The sequence below is a fragment of the Artemia franciscana genome, chromosome 10, assembly GCF_032884065.1.
Source record: "Artemia franciscana chromosome 10, ASM3288406v1, whole genome shotgun sequence".
Taxonomy (NCBI): domain Eukaryota; kingdom Metazoa; phylum Arthropoda; class Branchiopoda; order Anostraca; family Artemiidae; genus Artemia; species Artemia franciscana.
In genome coordinates this window covers 4,232,340-4,255,569 of record NC_088872.1, presented here as the reverse complement: position 1 = coordinate 4,255,569, position 23,230 = coordinate 4,232,340, and the positions used below count along the sequence as shown (strand labels likewise).

Below are 23,230 nucleotides of genomic sequence, written 5' to 3'. Positions count from 1 at the left end.
CAGCATATCTTCTATACATGGGTTTTCACTAGCTATGTTTGTGAAGAGGGAGGGCATATCCTCCCATCAATTGGTGTCACTGTTTTAACTGCTCTTTACGCTAAAGTTTGCCTCTTTCAACTCTACTTTTTAAAACAGAAAAAACTTTAGTGTAAAGAGCGGGGAGTTGATGAGGAAGCAACCCCTTTCATGCACGAAGTAATTTCTGCTCGTTTTAAGTTTTAATGTCGCTCCTTACTTTCACTTTAAAAAACTTGTTTTTTTATTTAATTTCTAAATGTTTTTGAATCAATGCATGTTTCGATTTTGGCTCTCCGCAGATGAATAATTAAAACGAAATTTACATTTTTTTTTTTTTTGGCTAAATGGCTTTCTCAGATTTTTGATCGAATGATTTTGAGAAAAAAAGAGTGGGGGAGGAGGCCTAGTTGCCCTCCGATTTCTTGGTTACTTAAAAAGGCAACTAGAACTTTAATTTTTTACGAATGTTTTTATTAGTGAAACATATACGTAACTTATAAATTAGCTTACGTAACTAACTTTCGTATTCTCATGTTTTTATTGCGTATATGAGGGGGTTCACCCCATCTTCAGTACCTTGCTCTTTACACTAAAGCTTAAATTTTGTCCCAATTCCTTAAGAATGACCCCTGAATCACAAAAGCCGTAGAATAAATAGTTGAAATTACTAAAAATACTTTAGCGTAAAGAGTGGGGTATTATGAGGAGGTGAGCCCATCATATGCGTAATAATTCCTGTTCGTTTTAAGTTTTAATGCTTCTCCTTACTTTCAGTTGAAAAAACCTTTTCATATTTATTTTTTCATTTTTTTTTTTTTTTAATAGTGCTAGAAAATCCTGCTCTCCATTCATGAAAATTTTCTTCCCCTACGACAAATTCATCCAAGGAAAGTTCCTCTAACATATTTCCCTCTTATCAACCCCCCCCCCCGGCCTCAAAGTCCCCCTGAAAACGTCTGTGCACTTCCAAATAACCATTACTATATGTAAGCACTGGTTAAAATTTGTAACTTGTAGCCCCTCCCACGGGGACTGTGGGGGAGTAAGTCACCCCCAAAGACATAGTTATAAGGGTTTTCCGACTACAGTGAATAAAATGGCTATCTCAGAATTTTGATCCGGTGATTTTAGGAAATTAATTGGTGTGGGAGGGGGCCTAGGTGCCTTCCAGTTTTTTGGTCACTTAAAATTGACACTAGAACCTTTCATTTACGTTAGAATGAGCCCTCTCGCAAGATTCTAGGACCACTGGGTCGATACGATCACCCCTGGGGAAAAAGACGAAAAAACAAACAAATAAACACGCATCCGTAATCTGTATTCTGGCAAAAAATGCGAAATTCCACATTTTTATAGATAGGAGCTTGGAACTTCTACAATAAAGTTCTCTAATACTCTGAATCTGATGGTGTGATTTTCGTCAAGATCGTATGAGCTTTAGGGGGTATTTCCCCTATTTTCGAAAATGAGGCAAATTTTCTCAGGCTCGTAACTTTTGATGGGTAAAACTAATCTTGATGAAACTTATATATTTGAATTCAACATTAAAATGAGATTCTTTTGATGTAACTATTGGTATCAAAATTCCATTTTTTAGAGTTTTGTTTACTATTGAGCCGGGTCGCTCCTTACTACAGTTCGTTACCACGAACTGTTTGATTAAATAAAAAACAAGTTTTTTCTACTGAAAGTAAGGAACGACAGTAAAACTTAAAATGAACAGAAATTATTCCTTATATAAAAGGGGCTGTCCCCTCTTCAACAGCTTGCTCTTTACGTTAAATTTTTTATTATTTTTTATTCTTTCTCTCAACTCTACTTATTAAAACAGTAAAAAGCCTTAGGGTAAAGAGCGGGGCGTTTAGGAGGGAACATCAAATTTCATATACAGAGTAATTTCTGTTCGTTTTAAAGTTTAACATTTAAAACAAAAAAACTTGTTTGTTTATTTAATTTCCGGACGTTTTTGAATTAATGCAGGGTTTGATTTTGGCTCTCCGCAAATGAACATTTAGAGCGAAATTTGCATATTAATTTTTTTTTGGGCTAAATGGCTTTCTCATAGTTTATATCGGACGATTTTGAGTAAAAAAGAGTGGAAGAGGAGGCTTAGTTGTCCTCCAATTAGTCCTTACTTAAAAGGTCAACTAGAACTTTAATTTTTTACAAACGTTATTATTAGTAAATAATATACATAGAGAAAAATATAACTTACGAATTAACTTACGTAACGAACTTCTATATTCTTATGCTTTTATGACGTATATGAGGGGGTTCGCCCCCTCGTCAGTACCTCGCTCTTTACACTAAAGCTTAAGTTTTGTCCCAATTCCTTAAGAATCACAAAGGCAGTTAAATAAATAGTTGAAATTACTAAAAACATTTTAGCGTAAAGAGCGAGGTATTAGGAGGAGGAGAGCTCTATATGCGTAATAATTTCTGTTCGTTTTAAGTTTTAATGCTGCTCCTTACTTTCAGTTAAAAAAACTTTTTCATATGTAAATGTTCATTGTTTTTGTAAATAGTGCTATAAGATCCTGCGCCCCCTTCATGGAAATTCCCTTCCCCCATGAAAAATTCCTCCATGAAAAGATCCCCCTCGTATCCCCCTCCCTCAACCCTTCCTCCCCCAACAAAAAAATCCCCTTGTAAACGTCGGTACACTTCCCAATAACCATTACTATATGTAAACACGGGTCAAAGTTTATAACTTGCAGGTCCTCCAATAGGGGTCTGTGGGGGATTAAGTCGTCCCCAAGGACATAGTTATTAGGTTTTTTTGACAATTCTTTTTTTTGACAAAATCTCAGAATTTTGATCTGATGATTTTGGGAAAAAAATGAGCGTTTAAGGAGGCCTTAAAAAGGGCACTAGAACTTTAAATTTCCATTAGAATGAACTCTTTTTGCGACATTCTAGGACCACTGGGTCGATATGATCACCCCTGAAAAAAAAAACAAATAAACACGCATCCGTGATCTGTTTTCTGGCCAAAACATACAAAATTCCCCATTTTTGTAGATAGGAGCTTGAAACATCCACAGTATGGTTCTCGGATACGCTGAATCTGATGGTGTGATTTCCGTTAAGGTTCCATGACTTTTAGGGGGTGTTTCGAAAACCTAACCATAGTCGAAAAACCTAATAGCTATGTCTTTGGGGATGACCTACTCCCCCACAGCCACCGTGGGAGGGGCTGCACCTTTCAAACATTGACCTGTGTTTACATGTAGTAATGGTTATTGGGAAGTGTACTGACGTTTTCAGGAGGATTTTTTTGGTTTCGGGGGGGGGGGGAAATTGTGGGGGGGCTAAGTGGGAGGATCTTACCATGGAGGAGCTTGTCATGGGAGAAGAGAATTTCAATGAAGGAGGTGCAGGATTTTCTAGCATTATTTAAAAAACAATGAAAAAATAAATTTGAAAAGTTTCTTCAACTGAAAGTAAGGAGCAGCATTATGAAACGAAAAGAAATTATTACGCATATGAGCGGTTTACCTTCTCGTAATACCTTGCTCTTTACGCTAATGTACTTTTAGTAATTTCAACTATTTATTCTACGGCCTTTGTGATTCATGGGTCATTCTTAAGGAATTAGGACATCTTGTGATTTTGGGAATAACGAGTGTGGAAGGGGGCCTAGGTGCCCTCCAATTTTTTGGTTACTTAAAAAGGGCACTAAAACTTTAAATATCCGTTAGAATGAGCCATCTTGCGACATTCTAGGACCACTTGGTTGATACAATCACCCCTGGAAAAAAACAAAAAGACAAATAAACACGTATCCGTGATCTGTCTTCTGACAAAAAATACAAAATTCACATCTTTGTGGATAGGAGCTTGAAACACCCACAGTATGGTTCTCGGATATGCTAAATCTGATGGTGTGATTTCCGTTAAGGTTCCATGACTTTTAAGGGGTGTTTCCTCCTATTTTCTAAAATAAAGCAAATTTTTCAGGCTCGTAATTTTTCATGGGTAAGACAAAACTTGATAAAATTTATATATTTATAATCAGCATTAAAATGCAATTCTTTTGACGTAACTATTGGTATCAAAACTTTTTTAAAGTTTTGTTAACTATTGAGCTGGGTCACTCCTTAATACAGTTCGTTACCACATACTGTTTGACTACTGGTATCAAAATTCCGTTTTTTAGAGTTTCGGTTACTATTTTGTCGGGTCGCTCCTTACTACAGTTCGTTACCACGAATTGTTTGTTAAATAAAACTTTTTTTTTTATTTCTGAATGTTTTTTAATTAATGCCAGAAAATCTGACCCCACCGCCACGTAGAAACCTCCTCACCATAAAAATTTCCTCTAGACAATTCAATCCCCATGAAGATTTACCCCAAACAATTACTCTTAACCACTCCGCGCGTAAAATTGAGACGGAAAAGAGAAAGCAAGACATATAAAAAGATTTTTGTATAAGAATTATCACAAACTTCCCTGACAAGTTCACTCCCTGGAAACTTCCCTACCAACCGTTACTGCGAACTGTAGTAGGGAGCGACCCGGCTCAATAGTAACCGAAACCCTAGAAAACAGAAATTTGATACCAAGAGATACATCAAAAGAATAACATTTTTATGCTGATTCTTAATATATAAATTTCATCAAGTTTAGTCTTACCCATCAATAATTACGAGCCTGAGAAAATTTGCCTTAATTTAGAAAATAGGGGGAACACCACCTAAAAGTCATAGATTCTTAACAAAATCTCTTAATCAGATTCAGCGCATCTGAAAACCCTACTGTAGAAGCTTCAAGCTATTATCTACAAATTTTGCCAGAAGAAGAAATTTTACCTGAATATCAAACAGTTCGTGGTAACGAACTGTAGTAAGGAGCGACCCGGCTCAATAGTAACCAAAACTCTAAAAAATGGAATTTTGATACCAATACCTACATTAAAAGAATCGCATTTTAATACTGATTTTAAATATATAAGTTTCATCAAGTTTAGTCTTACCCATCAAAAGTTACGAGCCTGAGAAAATTTCAGTTATTTTAGAAAAATATGGGGAAACGCCCCCTAGAAGTTATAGAATCTTAACGAAAATCACACCATCAGTTTCAGCGTATCAGAGAACCCTGCTGTAGAAGTTTCAAGCTCCTATCTACAAAAATGTGGAATTTTGCATTTTTTGACAGAAGGCAGATCACGGATGCGTGTTTATTTGCTTTTTTGTTGTTTTTTTTTTCCCAGGGGTGATCGTATCGACCCAGTTGTCCTAGAATGTTGCAAGAGGGCTCATTCTAACAGAAATGAAAAGTTCTAGTGCCCTTTTTAAGTGACCAAAAAAATTGGATGGCACCTAGGCCCCCTCCCGCGCTAATTATTTTACCAAGGTCAACGGATCAAAATTCTGAGATGGCCATTTTATTCAGCATGAAGGGAGCGCAGGATTTACTAGTATTATTTAAAAAAAAAACAATGAAAAAATAAATACGAAAAAGTTCTTTCAGCTGGAAGTAAGGAACAACATTAAAACTTAAAACAAACAGAAATTATTACCCATCTGAGGGGCTCAACTCCTCCTAATACCGCGCTCTTTACGCTAAAGTATTTTTAGTGATTTCAACTATTTATTCTACGGCTTTTGTGATTCTGGGGTCATTCTTAATGAATTGGGACAAAATTTATGCTTTAGTGTAAAGAGCGAGGATCTGACAAGGGGGCGAACCCCCTCATATATGTAATAAAAATATGAGAATACAAAAGTTCTTTACGTAAGCTAATTTATAAGTTACGTAAATCTTTTACTAATAAAAATATTCGTAAAAAATTAAAAGTTCTAGTTGCCTTTTTAATTAACCAAAAATCGGAGGGCAACTAGGCTTCCTACCCCGCTCTTTTTTTCTCAAAATCATTCGATCAAAATTATGAGAAAGCCATTTAGCAAAAAAAAATGCAAATTTCGTTTTAATTATTCCTCTGCGGAGAGCCAAAATCAAAACATGCATTGATTAAAGAACGTTCAGAAATTAAATAAAAAAACAAGTTTTTTTAACTGAAAGTAAGGAGCGACATTAAAACTTAAAACGAACAGAAATTACTTCGTATATGAAAGAGGCTGCTTCCTCATCAACGCCCCGCTCTTTACGCTAAAGTTTTTTACTGTTTTAAAAAGAAGAATTGAGAGAAAGAGTCAAACTTTAGCGTAAAGAGCGGGGCGTTGATGAGGAAGCTTCATATACGAAGTAATTTCTGTTCGTTTTAAGTTTTAATGTCGTTCCTTACTTTCAGTTAAAAAAACTTGTTTTTTTTTATTTAATTTTGCCAGAAGACAGATCACGGATGCGTGTTTATTTGTTGGTTAGTTTGTTTGTTTTCTTTTTTTTCCAGGGGTGATTTTATCTACCGAGTGGTCCTAAAATGTCACAAGAGGGCTCATTCTAACGGAAATTAAAAGTTCTAGTACCCTTTTTAAGTGACCAAAAAAATTGGACGGCACCTAGGCCCCCTCCCACGCTCATTTTCCTCCGAAGTCACCGGATCTAAATGCTGAGATAACCATTTTATTCACCATTGTCGAAAAACCTAACAACTATGTCTTTGGGGACGACTTACTCCCCCACTGTCACCGTGGGAGGGGCTGCAAGTTACAAATTTTGACCTAAATTTACGTATAGTAATGGTAATTGGGAAGTGTACAGACGTTTTCAGGGGAATTTTTGGTTTGGGGGGAGAAGTTGAGGGAGGGACAATGTGGAAGGATTTTTCCATGGAGGAGCTTGTCGTCGGGGAAGAGAATTTCAATGAAGAGGGCGCAGGATTTTCTAGCATTATTAAAAAAAAACAAGGAAAAAATAAATATGAAAAGTTTCTTCAACAGAAAGTAGGGAGCAGCATTATAACTTAAAACGAACAGAAATCATTACGCGTATGATGGGTTTACTTCCTCGTAATACCTCTCTCTTTACGCTAAAGTATGTTTAGTAATTTCAACTACTTATTCTACAGCCTTTGTGATTCACGGGTCATTTTTAAGGAATTGGAACACAATTTTAGCTTTAGTGTAAAGAGCGATGTATTGATGAGGGGGGGGGGGGGGTAAACCCCTTCATATATGCAATAAAAATGTACGAATATAGAAGTTCGTTACGTAAGTTAATTTGTAAGTTATTTTTTAATATTGAAAACGTTCGTAAAAATTTTAAAGTTCTAGTTGTCTTTTTAAGTAATCAAAAAATCGGAGGGCAATTAGGCCTCCTCTTTCACTCCTTTTTTTCTTGTGATTTTCCGATTAAAACTTTGAGAGAGGCATTTAGCCGAAAACAAAAATTAATATGGAGATTCCATTTTAGTTATTTATTAAAATAAACTTGATTTTGGAGAGCCATAATCAAAACATGCACTAACTAAAAAACGTTCAGAAACTAAATAAAAAAAAAAGAAGTTTTTTTAACTGCAAGTAAGGAGCGACATTAAAACTTAAAACGAACAGAAATTATTCCGTATATAAAAGGGGTTGACCCCTCCTAAACGCCTCGCTCTTTACGCTAAAGTTTTTTATTGTTTTAAAAAGTAAAGTCGTGAGAAAGAGTCAAACTTTACCGCAAAGGGCCAGGCGTTGAGGAGGAGTCAACCCCTCTTATATACGGAATAATCTCTGTTCGTTTTAAGTTTTAATTTCGCTCCTTATTTTCAGTTAAAATAACTTGTTTTTTATTTAGTTATAAACTAAAGACGATTTTCTATGTTCTTAGGCCACTGGGTTGATACTATCACTTCGGGGAAGGAAAAAAAAAAAAAAAAAAAGAAATAAACACGCATCCTTGATCTTTCTTCTGGCAAAAAATACAAAATTTCCTATTTTTGCAGATAGGAGCTTAAAACCTCTAAAGTAGGGTTTTCTGATACGCTGAAATTGATGACAGGATTTTAATTAAAATTTTACAATTTTTACGGGGTGTTTTGCCCTTTTTTGGAAAATAAGAAACATTTTCTCAGCCTCGTTACTTTTGATAAGTAGGAATAAACTTGATGAAACTTATATATTTAAATCAACATAAAAATCTGATCCTTTTGATGTATATATTTGTAACAAAATTTTGTTTTTTAGAGTTTCGGTTACTATAGAGCAAGTTCGCTCCTTACTTACAGTTCGTTTTCACGAAGTGTTTGACTAAACTAAAAAAAATATTTTTTTCAACTGAAGTTAAGGAGAAAAATTAAAACTTAAAACGAACAGAAATCTTCACGTGTATGAAGGGGATTGTCCCCTCCTCAGCACCTCGCTCTTTACGCTAAAGTTCTTTAGTGCTTTTAAAAATGCTTCCTATTGTTTCAATTTAACAGCCTTTGTGTTTCAGGAGTCGTTCTTTTTTCAGGAAAATTCTAAGTTTAACGTAAAGAGCGAGGTATTGATGAGGTCGTAATCCCCTTCATACACGTAATAATTTTGGTTCATTTTAATATTGCGCCTTGCTTTCAGTTGAAAAAACTTAGTTTTTTATTTTGATTTCTGATTGTTTTTAAGTAATGCCAGGAACTCTGGCCCCACCTCCAACGAGAAATCTCCCTCCCAACAAAAATGTCCTCTAAACAATTCAATATCGGTGAAATTTTACACCGGACAATTACCCTTAACAACTCCACGCGTAAAATTGAGACGAAAAAGAGAAAGCAAGACATTTAAAAATAACGTTGTATAGAAATTCTGGCGAATTCCCATAGTGTATAATTTACCCTGAAGAGTTCACCCCCTGGAAAATTCCCTCCTCAAAGGAAATTTGCCCCGTAAAAAACAGCAAAGCTTCACCCCCACCCACCCAAAAATACACATACTTCGCAATAATAAATACTGTGTGTAAAACATGGGCAAATTTTATGACTTAAAGACCTTTCCCCTGAGGCTATGGGTGGAGGGTCATGCTATAACCAAAGGCATAGTTATTGGGCCTTAACTATAATGAGCAAAATGGCTTACTCAAAATTTCCATCGGACAACTTTGGGAAAAAATACGGGGGAGGGGCCAGGTTTCCCTCCAATATTTTTAGTCACTTGAAAAAGGAACTAGAACTTTTAATTTACGTTCAATTCAGCCATCTTATGATATTCTAGGACAACTGGGTCAATACGATCATCCCTGGGAAAGAAAACAAATAAATACGCACCCGGGGTCTTTTATCTGGCAAAACATACAAAATTCCACATTTTTGTAAATAGGAGCTAGAAACCACTACAATAGGGTTTTCTTATACGCTGAACTTGATCCTGTAATTTTTTTAAAAGTTTTAATACTTTTAGGGGGTGATTTCCCCTTTTTTCAAAAATCAGGCAAGTTTTGTCAGGCTCTTTGCTTTTAATCGGCAATGCTAAACTTAATGATACTTCTATATTTAAAATCATCATAATAAGCCAATTCTTTTGATATATCTAGTGGTAACAAAATTCTATTTTTTTAAACCGCTTTTCTAATCGTTAATACCTATTTATATATATTCGCTTACAAAATAGAAATGGTTAGAATTTGATTTGAGAATTCAATAGCAAAATTAATTTTTTCCCAAGTATTTTCAATTGATGCAATGTCTTTGCATCTCAGATTCATTATACAAATGATAAAAATACTGTTCTAGGGTTCCATCTTTTCTAACTAAAAAAAAGTAAGTCAGTAAATCTCCAGGTCTGACCTGTCAGTCATGATAATTGTGTTTGAAAGTTGAACAAAGCTCAACTTTCTTAGCAATTTATGCACAGGGCATAAAACATTCAACGAAAGCTATTAATGCAAAGAAAAGTCCGTATGCTATTTGTCTTAAATGCATTCTTAATTTCGGTGTGCGTTTATTTAGTTGTAAAATTTTTTTTAGAATGAACTTGTTAGTAAGTTGAATTTAAATCACCATACCTTGCTTGCCTCACCAACAATGGAGAAAACTTTTGGTTTTTAACGTACTTCTTTTCATATTTTCTCACTCTCAACCAAAAATTTCGCAGTTATCCTAAGATAATTGCAAAAAAATATTTGCTACATTCTTCTCAAGGACAGGGTCGGCAAGGCAATATAGATATGGGTAACCAAAACGTAGTTAAACATACGTTTCCTTGCTAATTCCTATGAAAACAGTTTAATATTGTTTCCAAATTTTGCAAGTTCAAAAACGTCAAAAATGACCTTTAAATGGTCTAGCGTATTCCTCCAGAAAATTACACCCCTGGCTGTGGAAAATTCTCCCCCAGAGTAATTTTCCACGGGGGAAAGTCCCAAGCCCAGGAAATATCTGCCCGGGAAACTCCCCCCGCCAACAATTCCCCCCTTTGAAAATTCTCCCCATATGTAAATTGAACAACTAAAGGGAAATTAAGACAAATGAAATTAATGAAGAAAACAAATGATTATGGAAATTCTACCCAAGTTCCAAAATACCTGTAGAATACATGGTGTAGAGCCAAACAGTTTGTGATAGTAAACTGTAAGGGGCGTTTCGGATCAATTGTGACAAAAACTCTAAAAAAGAATTTTTATAGAAAATAATACTTGTGAAGAATAGCTTTTTTGTGCTGATTCAAATATATAAGGTTCAGTATATTTAATGTTACAACATCTAACTCCACAAGCCTGAGAAAGAATACTTCCAAAATATTGGGTTTGACCATTATGTATTATGACCATTATGTATTATGACCATTATGTATTACAGCGACAATTTTCATAGCAAATCAAGAAGATGTAAACGGTTGTCGATTTAAAAATCGCAAAATATGAAACTTTCTTGATATAACATCGCCTTAAGATAATTCCTGGCCAAAAAGCTCCTGCTACCTTTAATATTTGGCAAACAAATAGCTACATTTATGCTATCCAACACTTTTACAATTATTATTTTATTATTTAAGAATTAACGACGCTTCTTGACTACTAAGGTCCCTGCCTCGGCCCTGCAGTGAACACTTTTACAAGTCTTCATAGCGAGTTGATTTTAAATCGCCTTACCTTTCTGTGTTGTGCGAAAGAACAGCGCCTGCATAATACAAAGGAACTGTATATGACATTTGCCATTGATTTTTCAAGCACCAAAAATAAGGGTAGGTCCACCAGCCCAAAAAAGTGCCATTCGAAATATTTGGCATAAACTTGCTCGAGTTCCATCCAGCTGGGAAGTAATTATCAACAAACCAGGGGACTTGTGAATCACTTGAAAGGGCACCTCCTTCTGATGCTATTCCATAACCTTTGTCTACTATATTGATAGGTATCCCATATTTTGCAAGAACAGCTTCAGTTCTTTCCAGTGTTCCCTGTTCAACTTTAATTCTGTCTATAATCTTTTTCACAATTGGTCCGGGAAATGTAGTCTCTGATTTTTCAACAAATGCTTCGTAGACGGTATGAAGCTGTTGATTCTCCTCAGCAGCAAAAACGATTACTCTTGCCAAAATTATACTTCGATCGGTGACTAAATTTCTGATTAATGAATTCAGCAAATCTGGAAATAGGAGGTTTGATTAAATTTCTGAGCTGCAAAAGCCACAGAGCCTTCATTTACAGCAATGATTACAAAACCTTTGAATGAGGCTGGGGAAATCAAAGGTGAAGAACAACAAGAAAATAATACCTGAAAACCAACTTTTTTTCAAGCAGGGAAAAAATGGAATACATTGATGGATAGATTTCTTTATTTTCATCAATTTACAGAAAAAAATAAATAAACATAGCCACTACTAGAAGGTCAAATGATCTGTCCGCAGTGTCAAATTAAGTAATCAAATCCCTGGTTATATCCAGGGTTTTTGTTCAGGAAGGGGTATTTATTTATTTTTCCTTTGGGGGGGATAAAAAAATTTTATATACATTTTGCTACATTTTCGTGAGTTATAAAAATTGGGGAAGGAGGATCAAACCTCCTACCCCTCCCCCAGATACAGCCATTATAAAATCACGTCATGAACAACGTAAAAATAAAGACAGAAAAAGAGTGGGGGGGGGGTGAAACTAAGCCATGATCTTCACAAAAAATTGCTTTCATCTGTAAGTCGACTAATGAGAAATCGACCTGCGATTTAAATAGAGACTAATTCAGAGCCCCCTACTGCTGCCTGATAGGCTATCCCAGAGGGCTAGAGCCATGTCATGGAACACATAGACTGATTTTGACACATTTCTCTTCTGATACACCTGCATATCCGTGTCCTAAGGAATTGTCAACTAAGTAATTTATGCGCCTGATAAGGAGGTAAAAGACGAAAAGAGATTTTTTTTTTTAGCTGAATTAAGGATTTTTGCTTTTGTCAACTAATTAAAGGCTGTTGGGCTAGGTGAATGAAACTTTCAGAAATGGATTAACCAAGTTGGATTAACCATTTGGATTAACCAAACAGATTGACCAAGTTGGTGTCTAAAAAGATATTTCTAGTTTCCTATATCAAATTCTTCTCTGCTTGTAGGCCTTAAATGTTTAAATATTGTAGGCTTTAAATATTTAATATTCTTGGATTTGAGGTGGATTCTAAGCCATGTTTTGATTTTTCTGGGTTTTGTCAAGCAGTTCGTGGTAACGAACTGTAGTAAGGAGCGACCTGGCTCAATAGTAAAGAAACTCTAAAAAAACGGAATTTTGATGATAAAAGATACATCAAAAGAATCGGATTTTTATGCTGATTCTAAATATATAAGTTTCATTAAATTTAGTTTTTGTCATCAAAAGTTACAAGCCTGAGAAAATTTACCCTATTTTGTAAAATAGGGGGAAACACCCCTTAAAAGTAATAGAATCTTAACGAAAATCAACCATCGCATTCAGCGTATCAGAGAACCATATAGCGAAAATTTCAAGCTCCTATCTACAAAAATGTGGAATTTCGTGTTTTTTGCCAGAAGACAGATCGCGGGTGCGTGTTTATTTTTTATTTTTTACCCAGGAGTAATCGTATCGACCAAGTGGTCCTAGAATGTTGCAAGAGGCCTCATTCTAATGGAAATGAAAAGTTCTAGTGCCCTTTTTAAGTGACACAAAAAAATTGGAGGGCACCTAGGCCCCCTCCAACGCTCTTTTTTCCCAAAGTCAATGGACAAAATTTTGAGATAGCCATTTTGTTCCACATAGTCGAAAACTATAATAACTATGTCTTTGGGAATGACTTACTCCCCCACAGTCGCTGGGGGAGGGGCTGAAAGTTACAAACTTTGACCAGTGTTTACATGCAGTAATGGTTATTGGGAAGTGTACAGACGTTTTCAGGGGGATTCTTTCGGTTTGGGGGGTTGGGTTGAGGGGAGGGGGCTATGTGGAAGGATCTTTCCTTGGAGTAATATGTCATGGGAGAAGAGAAATTCAATGAAAAGGCCGCAGGATTTTCTAGCATTACTATAAAAAAACAATGAAAAAATAAACATGAAAAAATTTTTTCAATTGAAAGTAAGGAGTAGGATAAAAACTTAAAACGAACAGAGATTATTAAGCATATGAGGGGTTCTAAAAATACTTTAGCATAAAGAGCGAGGTATTTAGGAGGAGATAAATACCTCGCTCTTTATGCTAAAGTATATTTAGTAATTTCAACTATTTATTCTACTGCCTTTCTGATTCAGGAGTCATTCTTAAAGAATTGGGACAAAACTTAAGATTTAGTATAAAGATCGAGGTATTAACGAGGGGACAACCCCTCGCCATATACATAATAAATCCCTCGCTCTTTACGCTAAAGTTTGACTCTTTGCCACAATTCTAATTTTTTAAACAATTGAAAACTTTAGCGTAAAGAGCGAGGCGTTGAGGAGGGGAAAACCCATTTCATATACGGAGTAATTTCTGTTCGTTTTAGGTTTTAATGTCACTCCTTACTTTCAGTTAAGAAAACTAGTTTTTGTTATTTAATTTTTTCAAAATAGAACGTATTTTCGGAATATTTCAGAGTCCTACAAATGGGAAATGAGTAGATTTGAGAGTTTGGAAACGTACCCTCAAACTCTGATTTTGGAGGTGTGTCCGATTTTTAGTTTTATGCACCAAGTCCAGTTTTTTTTTTTTTTTTTTTTTTTTTTTTTTTTTTTTTTTTTTTTTTTTTTTTTTTTTTTTTTTTTTCATTGCACGAGGAATCACTATCAAAAAGGGTTGAAAAGTAGCCCCTAAAAGTCATAGAATCTTAACGAAAATAACACCATCAGATTCAGCGTATCACAGAACCATAATGTAGAACTTTGAAGCTCCTATCTACAAAAATGTAGAATTTTGTATTTTTTGCCAGAAGGCAGATCACGATGCATGTTTATTTGTTTGTTTGTTTCTTTGTTTGTTTTTTTTCCCAGGGGTGATCGTATCGATCCAGGTGTCCTAGAATATTGCAAGAGTACTCATTCTAACGGAAATGAAAAGTTCTAGTGTTCTTTTTAAGTGACCAAAAATATTGGAGGGCACCTAGGCCCACTTCCACACTAATTATTTTTCCAAAGTCACCGGATCGACATTCTGAGATAGCCGTTTTATTCAAAATAGTCGAAAAACCTTATAACTATGTCTTTGAGGACGACTTACTCTCCCACAGTCCCCGTGGGAGGGGCTACAAGCTACAAACTTTAACCAGTGCTTACATATATTAATTAAATAAAAAGAACAAGTTTTTTTAACTGAAAGTAAGGAGCGACATTAAAACTTAGAACGAACAGAAATTACTCCGTGTATGAAAGGGGCTGTTCCTCCCTCAACGGCCCACTCTTTACGCTAAAGTTTGACTTTTTCTCTCAATTCTACTTTATAAAACAGTAAATAACTTATGTAGGTTTTTTTCCGTTCAAGATTTCACCCTCCTGCATCTTATTGAATATACTTGTTGTTTTTGTATTTTTAATATTTTTTTCTTCTTTTTTTTTCTTTTTTTAGTATCAAAACCTCGCAAGCGACGGTTTTGGTGTACTATCGATCAATTTTGGTTGTTTTTTTGGATAGTAAATTACTATTACCATTTTTTTTTCTTTTACCAAGATAGATGTATTTAAAATTACATCTGCATAATTGATTACTCGCCTACTCAGGAGTGCTTCTTCATGGATTTTTCATAGCAAAGAAGCTTTGAAAAGAATCCACCTCCTCTAACACTCTACATAACACCTATAATATGTGTATACTTACCTGTCCTCCCTCCCCATTAACCTTAAATACCGAGTAATGGGGTTGGGTATAAGGATGTTTCGTCTGGCTGATTTAACTTGAGCCGCAAATGGACAGAATTGATTTGCACTTAATTATATTACAGTAACTCTGACATGAAAGGAACCCTTCCTTTCTCTCTCCCATCCCTGAAGCTGTTTTCCAAATAAACAACTTTATCCTAGTGTCAATCAATGAAGAAAAGGAAGACTGATGGAAAAATTCCCTTTGAAGACGTTCAGATACGGCTATCACGATAATATTCATTAGTCTAGTTTGACATCTGCTTGGGGCTTACTGAAAATTTTACTCAAACAAAATATAAATTCACTTTTGTATGATTAAAATAATCTTATCATGAATAAAGTCAAATAATCTTCCAAGAGTAAAACTACCACAAACCACCATTAGTAAATAAATGAAAATCAAAACGAACAGTAATTACAATAAATGACGGAGTCAAACTCAAAACGAGCAAAAACTAGCATGAGCAGGGCTGACAAACCCTATGCCCTCTCAAGACCAGAGCATAATTTTTACTTTATAAAAAAAATAACCGTGGATTGTCAGTTTAATATACTTATAAAGACATTTATTTCTAAAAGTTTTAATGATTTTTCATTTATTAGAGTAAAAAGAGTGAAAAAATTTTAAATGCATTTTGTTTCAATATTAGAGGGCAACTAGGCCGCCTCCTACGCTCATTTTTCCCAAAGTCACCGGATCAAAATTTTGAGATGGCCATTGTGTTTAGCACAGTCGAAAAATCTAATAGCTTTGTCTTTGAGGATGACTAGACCTCCACTATCCCCGGGGGAAGGTCTGCAAGTTCTAAACTTTGCCCATTGTTTATATATAGTATTCGTTATTGGGAAGTAAACGGACGTTTTTAGGGGTTTCTTTCTTGTGGGGGAAGGTCGGGGGAGGGAGTTACGTGGGAGGATCTTTCTATGGAGGAATTTTTCGTGGGGGAGATAATTTCTATGAAGAGGGTGATGAATTTTCCAGTATTATTAAAAAAAACAATGGGAAATTAAATAAAAAAAAGTTTTTAGACTGAAAGTAAGGAGCAACATAAAAACTTAAAAAAACATAAATTATTATGTATATGATGAGGTTCCTTCCCTCGTCAATTTCTCGCTCTTTACGTTAAAGTATTTTTAGCAGTTTCAAAAGAGCTATTTATTCTAATTAAACAGCCTTTGAGATTTAGGGGTCATTCTAAAAGAATTTGAACAAAATTCGAACTTTAACGTAAAGACCGAGGTAATGACGATTGGCAAACCCGCTTATATACGTAATAAAAATATATGAATATAGAAGTTCGTTACGCATGTTAATTCGTAAGTTACGTATACTTATTACTAATAAAAACGGTCGTAAGTAAAATTATAAGTTCTACTGGCTTCTTTAAGTATCCGAAATAATTTGAGGGTACCTAGATCCCCTCACCTTTATTTCTCAAAATTATCCGATCAAAATTTTGAGACAGCCATTTATCCAAAAAAAGTAAAATTGATATGCAAATTCCGTTTTAATTATTTATGTACGGTGAGCCAAAATCAAGACCTGTATTAATTCAAAAACGTTCAGAAATTAAATAAAAATACAAGTTTTTTTTTAACTGAATCTAAGGAGCGACATTAAAACTTGAAACGAACAAAAAATGTTTCATATATGAAAGGGGCTGTCCCCTCCTCAACGCCTGGCTCTTTTCGCTAAAGTTTGACTCTTTCTCACAACTCTACCTTTTAAAACAATAAAAAACTTTAGCGGAAAGAGCAAAGCGTTGAGGATGGGACAACCCCTTTCATATACGGAATAGTTTCAGTTCGCCCTAAGTCTAAAGTTTAAATTGTAAGACCAGAAGTAGTAATAGTAGTAGCCCTGAAAGTTTCATCTTAATACCCTAGTCGTTCTCTATATATTGTCGAGGTTTCTTATTGGCAACCATACATACAGCGCCTTTTGATTTAATTTTAAAGCAAAGTTTAGTTTTAAGGCATGATGGGCCAGTTGCATAATTGTGGGGGTTGACATCCCCCAATATGCCTAGAAACTTAGTTTCTCAACCGTTCTACTATGCTGAACAAAATGGCTCTCGCAAAATTTTCACTGGGTGTGTTTGGAAAATGAATGGGTATCAGAAGAGGACAGCTTACCCTTCAACCTCTTTTTACTCTTAAGAACTTCAGTAGAACTTTTTATTTTGAATCTAATTAGCTCCTTTAAAGGTTTGAATTGTATTTTTCTGATTGACTCACCTGAATACCCCTTGTCTATTTGCAAATTAAAGGTCAAACATGCATACCTTTCTCACTAGCATATACCATATGTAAACAACGAACAATTTATCTAACTTACATCCCTTGTCCTTGGGGCTGTTGGGGGTTTGACATCCCAAAAGTTAAAATTACTGGATCTTTTAACAAAACTGAAGATAATATGCTTAATATTTTGATTGGATGTTTATTTTGGAAAAATCTTGGGCATAGGGTGGGGGATGGGGCTGATTGCCCTCAATTCAATTTTGTCTCTTAAAAAAAGTACTACAACTTCTAATTTCCAATTATACGAGCCCTTTCCCCAGGGTTATGGTGGTTTGTGTCAATCCTGGATTTTTTGTTATATGATTTCTGACTATTCTTACCAAAATAACTGTTTCACAATTTCGATCAGATACGTTTTTATAAATGAAGCGTCAAGGCAGGGGCAGGGGGGGTGGTCTTTTTGGTCTCTATCATTTTTGCCTCTTAAAAGAGATTAAATAAAAAAAACTAGTTTTTTTAACTGAAAGTAAGGAGCGACATTAAAACTTAAAACGAACAGAAATTACTCCGTATATGAAATGGGTTGTCCCCTCCGCAATCCCTCGCTCTTTAAGCTAAAGCTTTTAATTGTTTTAAAAAGTAGAATTGTGGCAAAGAGTCAAACTTTGATACGCTGAATCTGATGGTGTCATCGTTAAGATCTTACGACTTTTAGGGGGTGTTTCCTCCCATTTTCCTAAATAAGGCAAATTTTCTCAGGCTCGTAACTTTTGATGGCTAAGACTAAACTTGATGAAACTTATATATTTAAAATCAGCATTAAAATGCGATTCTTTTGATGTAGCTATTGATATCAAAATTCAATTTTTTAGAGTTTTGGTTACTATTGAGCCGGATCGCTCCTTACTTCAGTTCGTTACCACGAACTGTTTGATTAAGAACTTCCAATTTCCAATTAAATGAAACTCCTCTAGCGTTTTTTACTGTCACGCCTTCCATAAGAAGCCAATATCCCTTCGGGGCTTAACTTACAACCCTTCTTCCTAGATTCTGTAGGAGGGATTCAGCTCCAAAGGTCTTGTTGTTTGATTTTTAGACTATTTGAACAAAATGCCTATCTCAAAATTTCTATCGGAAACATTTGGGGAAAAGAAAACGTATGTGGGGGGGTTCTAGTTTTCCTCCTATCACTTTTGACTTTTAAAAGCAAATTAGGACTTCTGACTTCCAATTGAAAGAGTCACATCCAATTCATATACTCATTAATGGCTATATCTATATTTTGGTCGGAAGAATTTGGGGGGAAAGGGTGTGGGGAGACATGTTGCTGTCCGATCACTCTTGACTTTTGAAATGAAAGCTAGAATTTTCAATTTTAGACTGAATGAGCGTACTCCGAAGTCTTTATGACCACCTTATCCGGAAAACCTTAAACGTTAACAATGGACCACTAGAATAGCATATAGTCCTGGTCCTGAGGACCTCGGGGGGTTCATCCCAAAAGACATAATTACTGGATCTTTAAAATATGATTAACAAAATGATTATCCCAGAATTTTGATTGGATATGTTATGGGAAATAATGGGCGTAAAGGGAGGGGGCTGGTTTCCCTCCTATCATTTTTTATTATAAAAAGGGCGCTAGAGCTTCTGATTTTAAACTTACCATGAATTTTACACGACCAACTTTTCCATAAGAACCTTATATGCCCCGGGGCATAACTTACAACTTTTGTCTTGGGAGCTGTTGGGGGGAGGCTTGTAATCTTTAAAGACATAATTACTTGACTTTTCAACTACGTTGAACAAAATGGGTCAAAATCATCTCAAAATTTTGACTGGATATATTTGCGGAAATAATAGGTAGAGGAAGGGGTGACGGTTGCCCTCCAATCACTTTTGATCATTAAGACCAGCACTAAAACTTGCAATTTTAAATTGAATGAACTCCTTTTAAAGTTTCTATGAGAATTCCTTGTATACGAAGTGCCATAGTCTAAAAAAAAAATAATAATAATAATAATAAGTTTAATTTTGCCAGTCAAAAGCTAAGGACCTGAGAAAATTTATCTTATTTTTGAAAAAGAGGGAAATACCCAGAAAAATTCAGCGAATCTTAATCAAACAACGCTATCAGATACAGCATTTCAGATAATTTACTGTAGAGGTTTCAGTCCCCTATCTGCAAAAATATAAAACTTTGTAATTTTTTTCTGAAGAAAGATAACAGATGTGTTTTTTTTTCAGGAGTTATGGTATCGAACCAATGGTCATATAAGGTCAAAAGATGGCTCATTCAAACAGAAATTAAAAGTTCTAGTGCCCTTTTAAGTGACCAGAAAGATTGGTGAGCAAATAACCTCCCTTCCACGCCCTTTCTTTCCCCAAAACACACGATAAAAACTTTGAGAAAGAAACTTGGTTCAGCATAGTTTAAAAGATCAAAAATTATGCCTCTGGGAATGATATAATCCCACAGCCCCTTATATATATATAATTTGTTATTAGGATTTAAATAGACAGTTTTTGGGGGGAGTGGATTTCCAACCGTGGCGAAATTTCCACCGGAAGCCTTTTCCGCGGGAGGAAGGTTTCCTGGGAAATTTTCCATGGGAATTTTTACATGCAGGTAATTTACCCGAATCCATATATAGAATTAGTTTTATTTGTCTTACTCTTTATTTTGGGGAATCAACTTTGAATCTGCAAATGTTCCGGGGGAACTGTCCAGGGGAAATTTTCTGCAAGGTTGGAATTGTATTGTGAGATTTTTCCGTTGGGAGAACTTCCCGTGAGGGAGGGTTTTCTACGTGAAAAATTCTCTTTTGGGGAAATTATGTGATGGGGAAAACCTTCCATTGGGGTGGGTGGAGGGGGTTACTATTAAAAACCTCCTGAGGCAGGGGGATTTTTGGCATTATTTGAAAAACAATCAGAAATTAACCAAACAAATCTTCTTTTTTTTTAAATGAAAGTAAGGAGAATCTTCCACGGGGACTTGTCTGTAAGAAATTTTTCTCGGAGAATTTAAAGCAAGGATAGAATTTTTGGGGGGATGAGCATTTTGCTTAGCAGGAATTTTCCATGGAGGAATTTTTGTGTGGTAAGGCTTCCATGGAGATAGAGGTGGATTTTCTGGTATTATATAAAAAAAAAAGTCAGAAATAAAATAAAAAGCAAATTTTTATAACTAAAAGTATGGAAAAATACTAAAAATTAGACGAACGCAAATTATTCCGTATATGAAGGGGGGCTACTTCCTCCTCAATCGCTTGTTCCTTATGCGAAAGTTTGACAATTACTTAAGAACGACTCCTGAAACACAAAAGGCCGTTTACTTGGAGTAAGAAGCCTTCCTATAGGAGTAAAAATTTTATTATGAAAAGCACGAGATTTATAAGGGAAAAGCCCCCCTTATACACGGAATACTCCCTATCCACATTAACTTTTAATTTTGCTTTTTACTTTCAGTAGAAAAACTTGTCTCTTTTATTTAATAATATAGATCACAGCAATGTAGCCTAATTACTATATAATCAGAAATATCAAAATTGGAAATGACGTTTTTCTGTTTTACATATTCAATGTTTTTTTTTATCAGGAATGAATATGGAGAAAAATATTTTACCTAAAATATTTTAAAAAATAAGTCTTTAGTTACTACCTTTCTACCCTCTGTTTCAGCAAACCTCCCCTCTCCTTGTTTTGATCACCGAATCACAAGAAAGAGTTTAGTTCGCTCATGCACCCCCTGTGGTTATCAAAATTGATAAAGGCTTATATATAGGCTATTTTTTCTAGCATTGCATTTTACGTTGTCAGTTTTACAAATTCACCAATTAGCCTTACACCATTGATATTAATTTCAATGCCCAGTCAGGTTGAGCCTCACCAAGAATAAAGCAACAAGTCATAAGGCGTTTATTTCTTGAGAAGAATATGCACAAATTAAGAAGAATGGATCCCACCTTTCAGGTATAAAATGATTGGAACAGTCCGTAGTCTTAACCATCCTTCTTAGTATTTTTATTGCCCCTCTTTTCTTTATTATTCTTTCCTTTATTATTTTCCTCGCTATTTTCTCTCCTTTCCTTGCAAGACAATCTCTATCCGTCAATTAAGACTAGCCACAATACCAATTACGGCAAGCTTTTGGCTGTTAGAAAAACTTTTAGTTGTCTGTTTCACTGGCACGGAGTCACTTAATTGTTCAATATAAATTAAACAAAAATGTAGGCAGAAATGTGCTTATGAAGGGTTTACTTGGGAATAATTATTTTTTTTCTCTACCGTAGGTTAAAGCTTGCTACTTTTATTTCAAAATTGTTACAACATGGAGTATTGACGTAAGTATGACTTTTTTGTAACTAATTAAGTGAACTTGGAGTATATCCAATGGATTTCGAAAAATACTATTTTTCTTCATTAAGAAACAGCAAAATCGTTGCCTCTCTTCATTTTCGGGATTCGGTGCCCTGGAAACTCTTAAAAATTATTTACAGGAGGACCTACCTAGTATACCGACCTAGCTGGGCAACCGAGAACCGTTGAAGCCTCACTCTTCCCTATTACATCGCTCTACCATCTCAATGCCCAAATGAACCCATAAATCAAATCAAGAGAGAAAGGCCAGTGGCTAGAAAAACGTGTAGCTGTACTTGACAAAATATCCGGGCAGCGTAATTTAGATAATTAGATATTTTGAATTAGGTCTTCTTTCGGGAAGTTTTTCTTTGTAATTTTCGGTTTAGACTGTTTTACTACTCACAAGCAGTAAAACAGGACAGCCCTCCCCCCTAGATCCGGCCTTACTTGCGCTTTACCGTAACTTTTTTCTATGTTATTTGCACGGAATACTTATTTCTTTTGCGCTTTTCAATTGTGGACTTTCCAGTAGACCGATTTAGCTTTTTTTCTGACGTCAACGTCATCTTGATGTCATCATGATTTATGCTCCTGAGTGCTTTGCTCGAGGCAGTATCCTTTATTTTTAGGCGGTAAAAAATAAACTGGACTGCTCCGATATCAGTATTTTGGGCAAGTTTTACCCTCCTGATTAACTGACGGGAAATTATCGTCAACCCTCTTCAAACTGTTACTATTTTTGCATGAAATCGATGTTGTCAAACGGTTCGTGGTAACGAACTGTAGTAAGGAGCGACCCAGCTCAATAGTAACTAAAACTCTAAAAAAAGAATTTTTGATATCAATAGTTACATCAAAAGAATCGCATTTTAATGCTGATTTTCAATATATGTTTTACTTTATATGAGAAAGTTTGTCATACTTTAGAAAATAGAGGGATACACACCCTAAAAGTCATAGAATATTAACAAAATCACACAATCAGATTTAACGTATCAGAGAACCCTACTGTAGAAGTTTCAAGCTTTTATCAACAAAAATGTGGAATATTGTATTTTTTGCATAAGACAGATCATGGATGTGTGTTTATTTGTTTTTTTCCCAGGGGTGATTGTATCAACCCTGCTGTCCTAGACTGTGACCAGAGGGCTAATTCTGACGGCAATTGAAAGTTCTAGTGCCCTTTCAAGTGAGTAAAAAAATGGGAGGGCATCTAGGCCCCCTCTCACGCATATTTTTCCCCATAGTCACCAGATCAAGATTTTGAGATAACCATTCGGTTCAGCATAGTCGAAAACTTAATAACTATGTCTTTAGGGATGACTTAATCCCCCCAATAGCCGGGGGAGGGGCTGCAAGTTACAAACTTTGATCATTGTTTACATATAGTAATTGTTAATTATGAAGGGTACAGACGTTTTCAGGGGGACTTTTTTGAGTTGGGTTGGGGGTGGGTCGCGGGGAGGAGGTTAC

At 35.3% G+C, this 23,230-nt stretch overlaps 1 protein-coding gene across 1 annotated transcript in view; it reads right to left on the bottom strand.

Moving 5' to 3' along the window:
• Positions 1-23,230, bottom strand: part of LOC136031680 (probable G-protein coupled receptor CG31760) — a 342,470-nt gene that overhangs the window by 270,230 nt on the left and 49,010 nt on the right. The window contains exon 4 of the mRNA XM_065711357.1: positions 10,973-11,465. Coding sequence (XP_065567429.1) covers positions 10,973-11,465 — 493 coding nt within the window. The remainder of the gene's footprint in view (positions 1-10,972; positions 11,466-23,230) is intronic.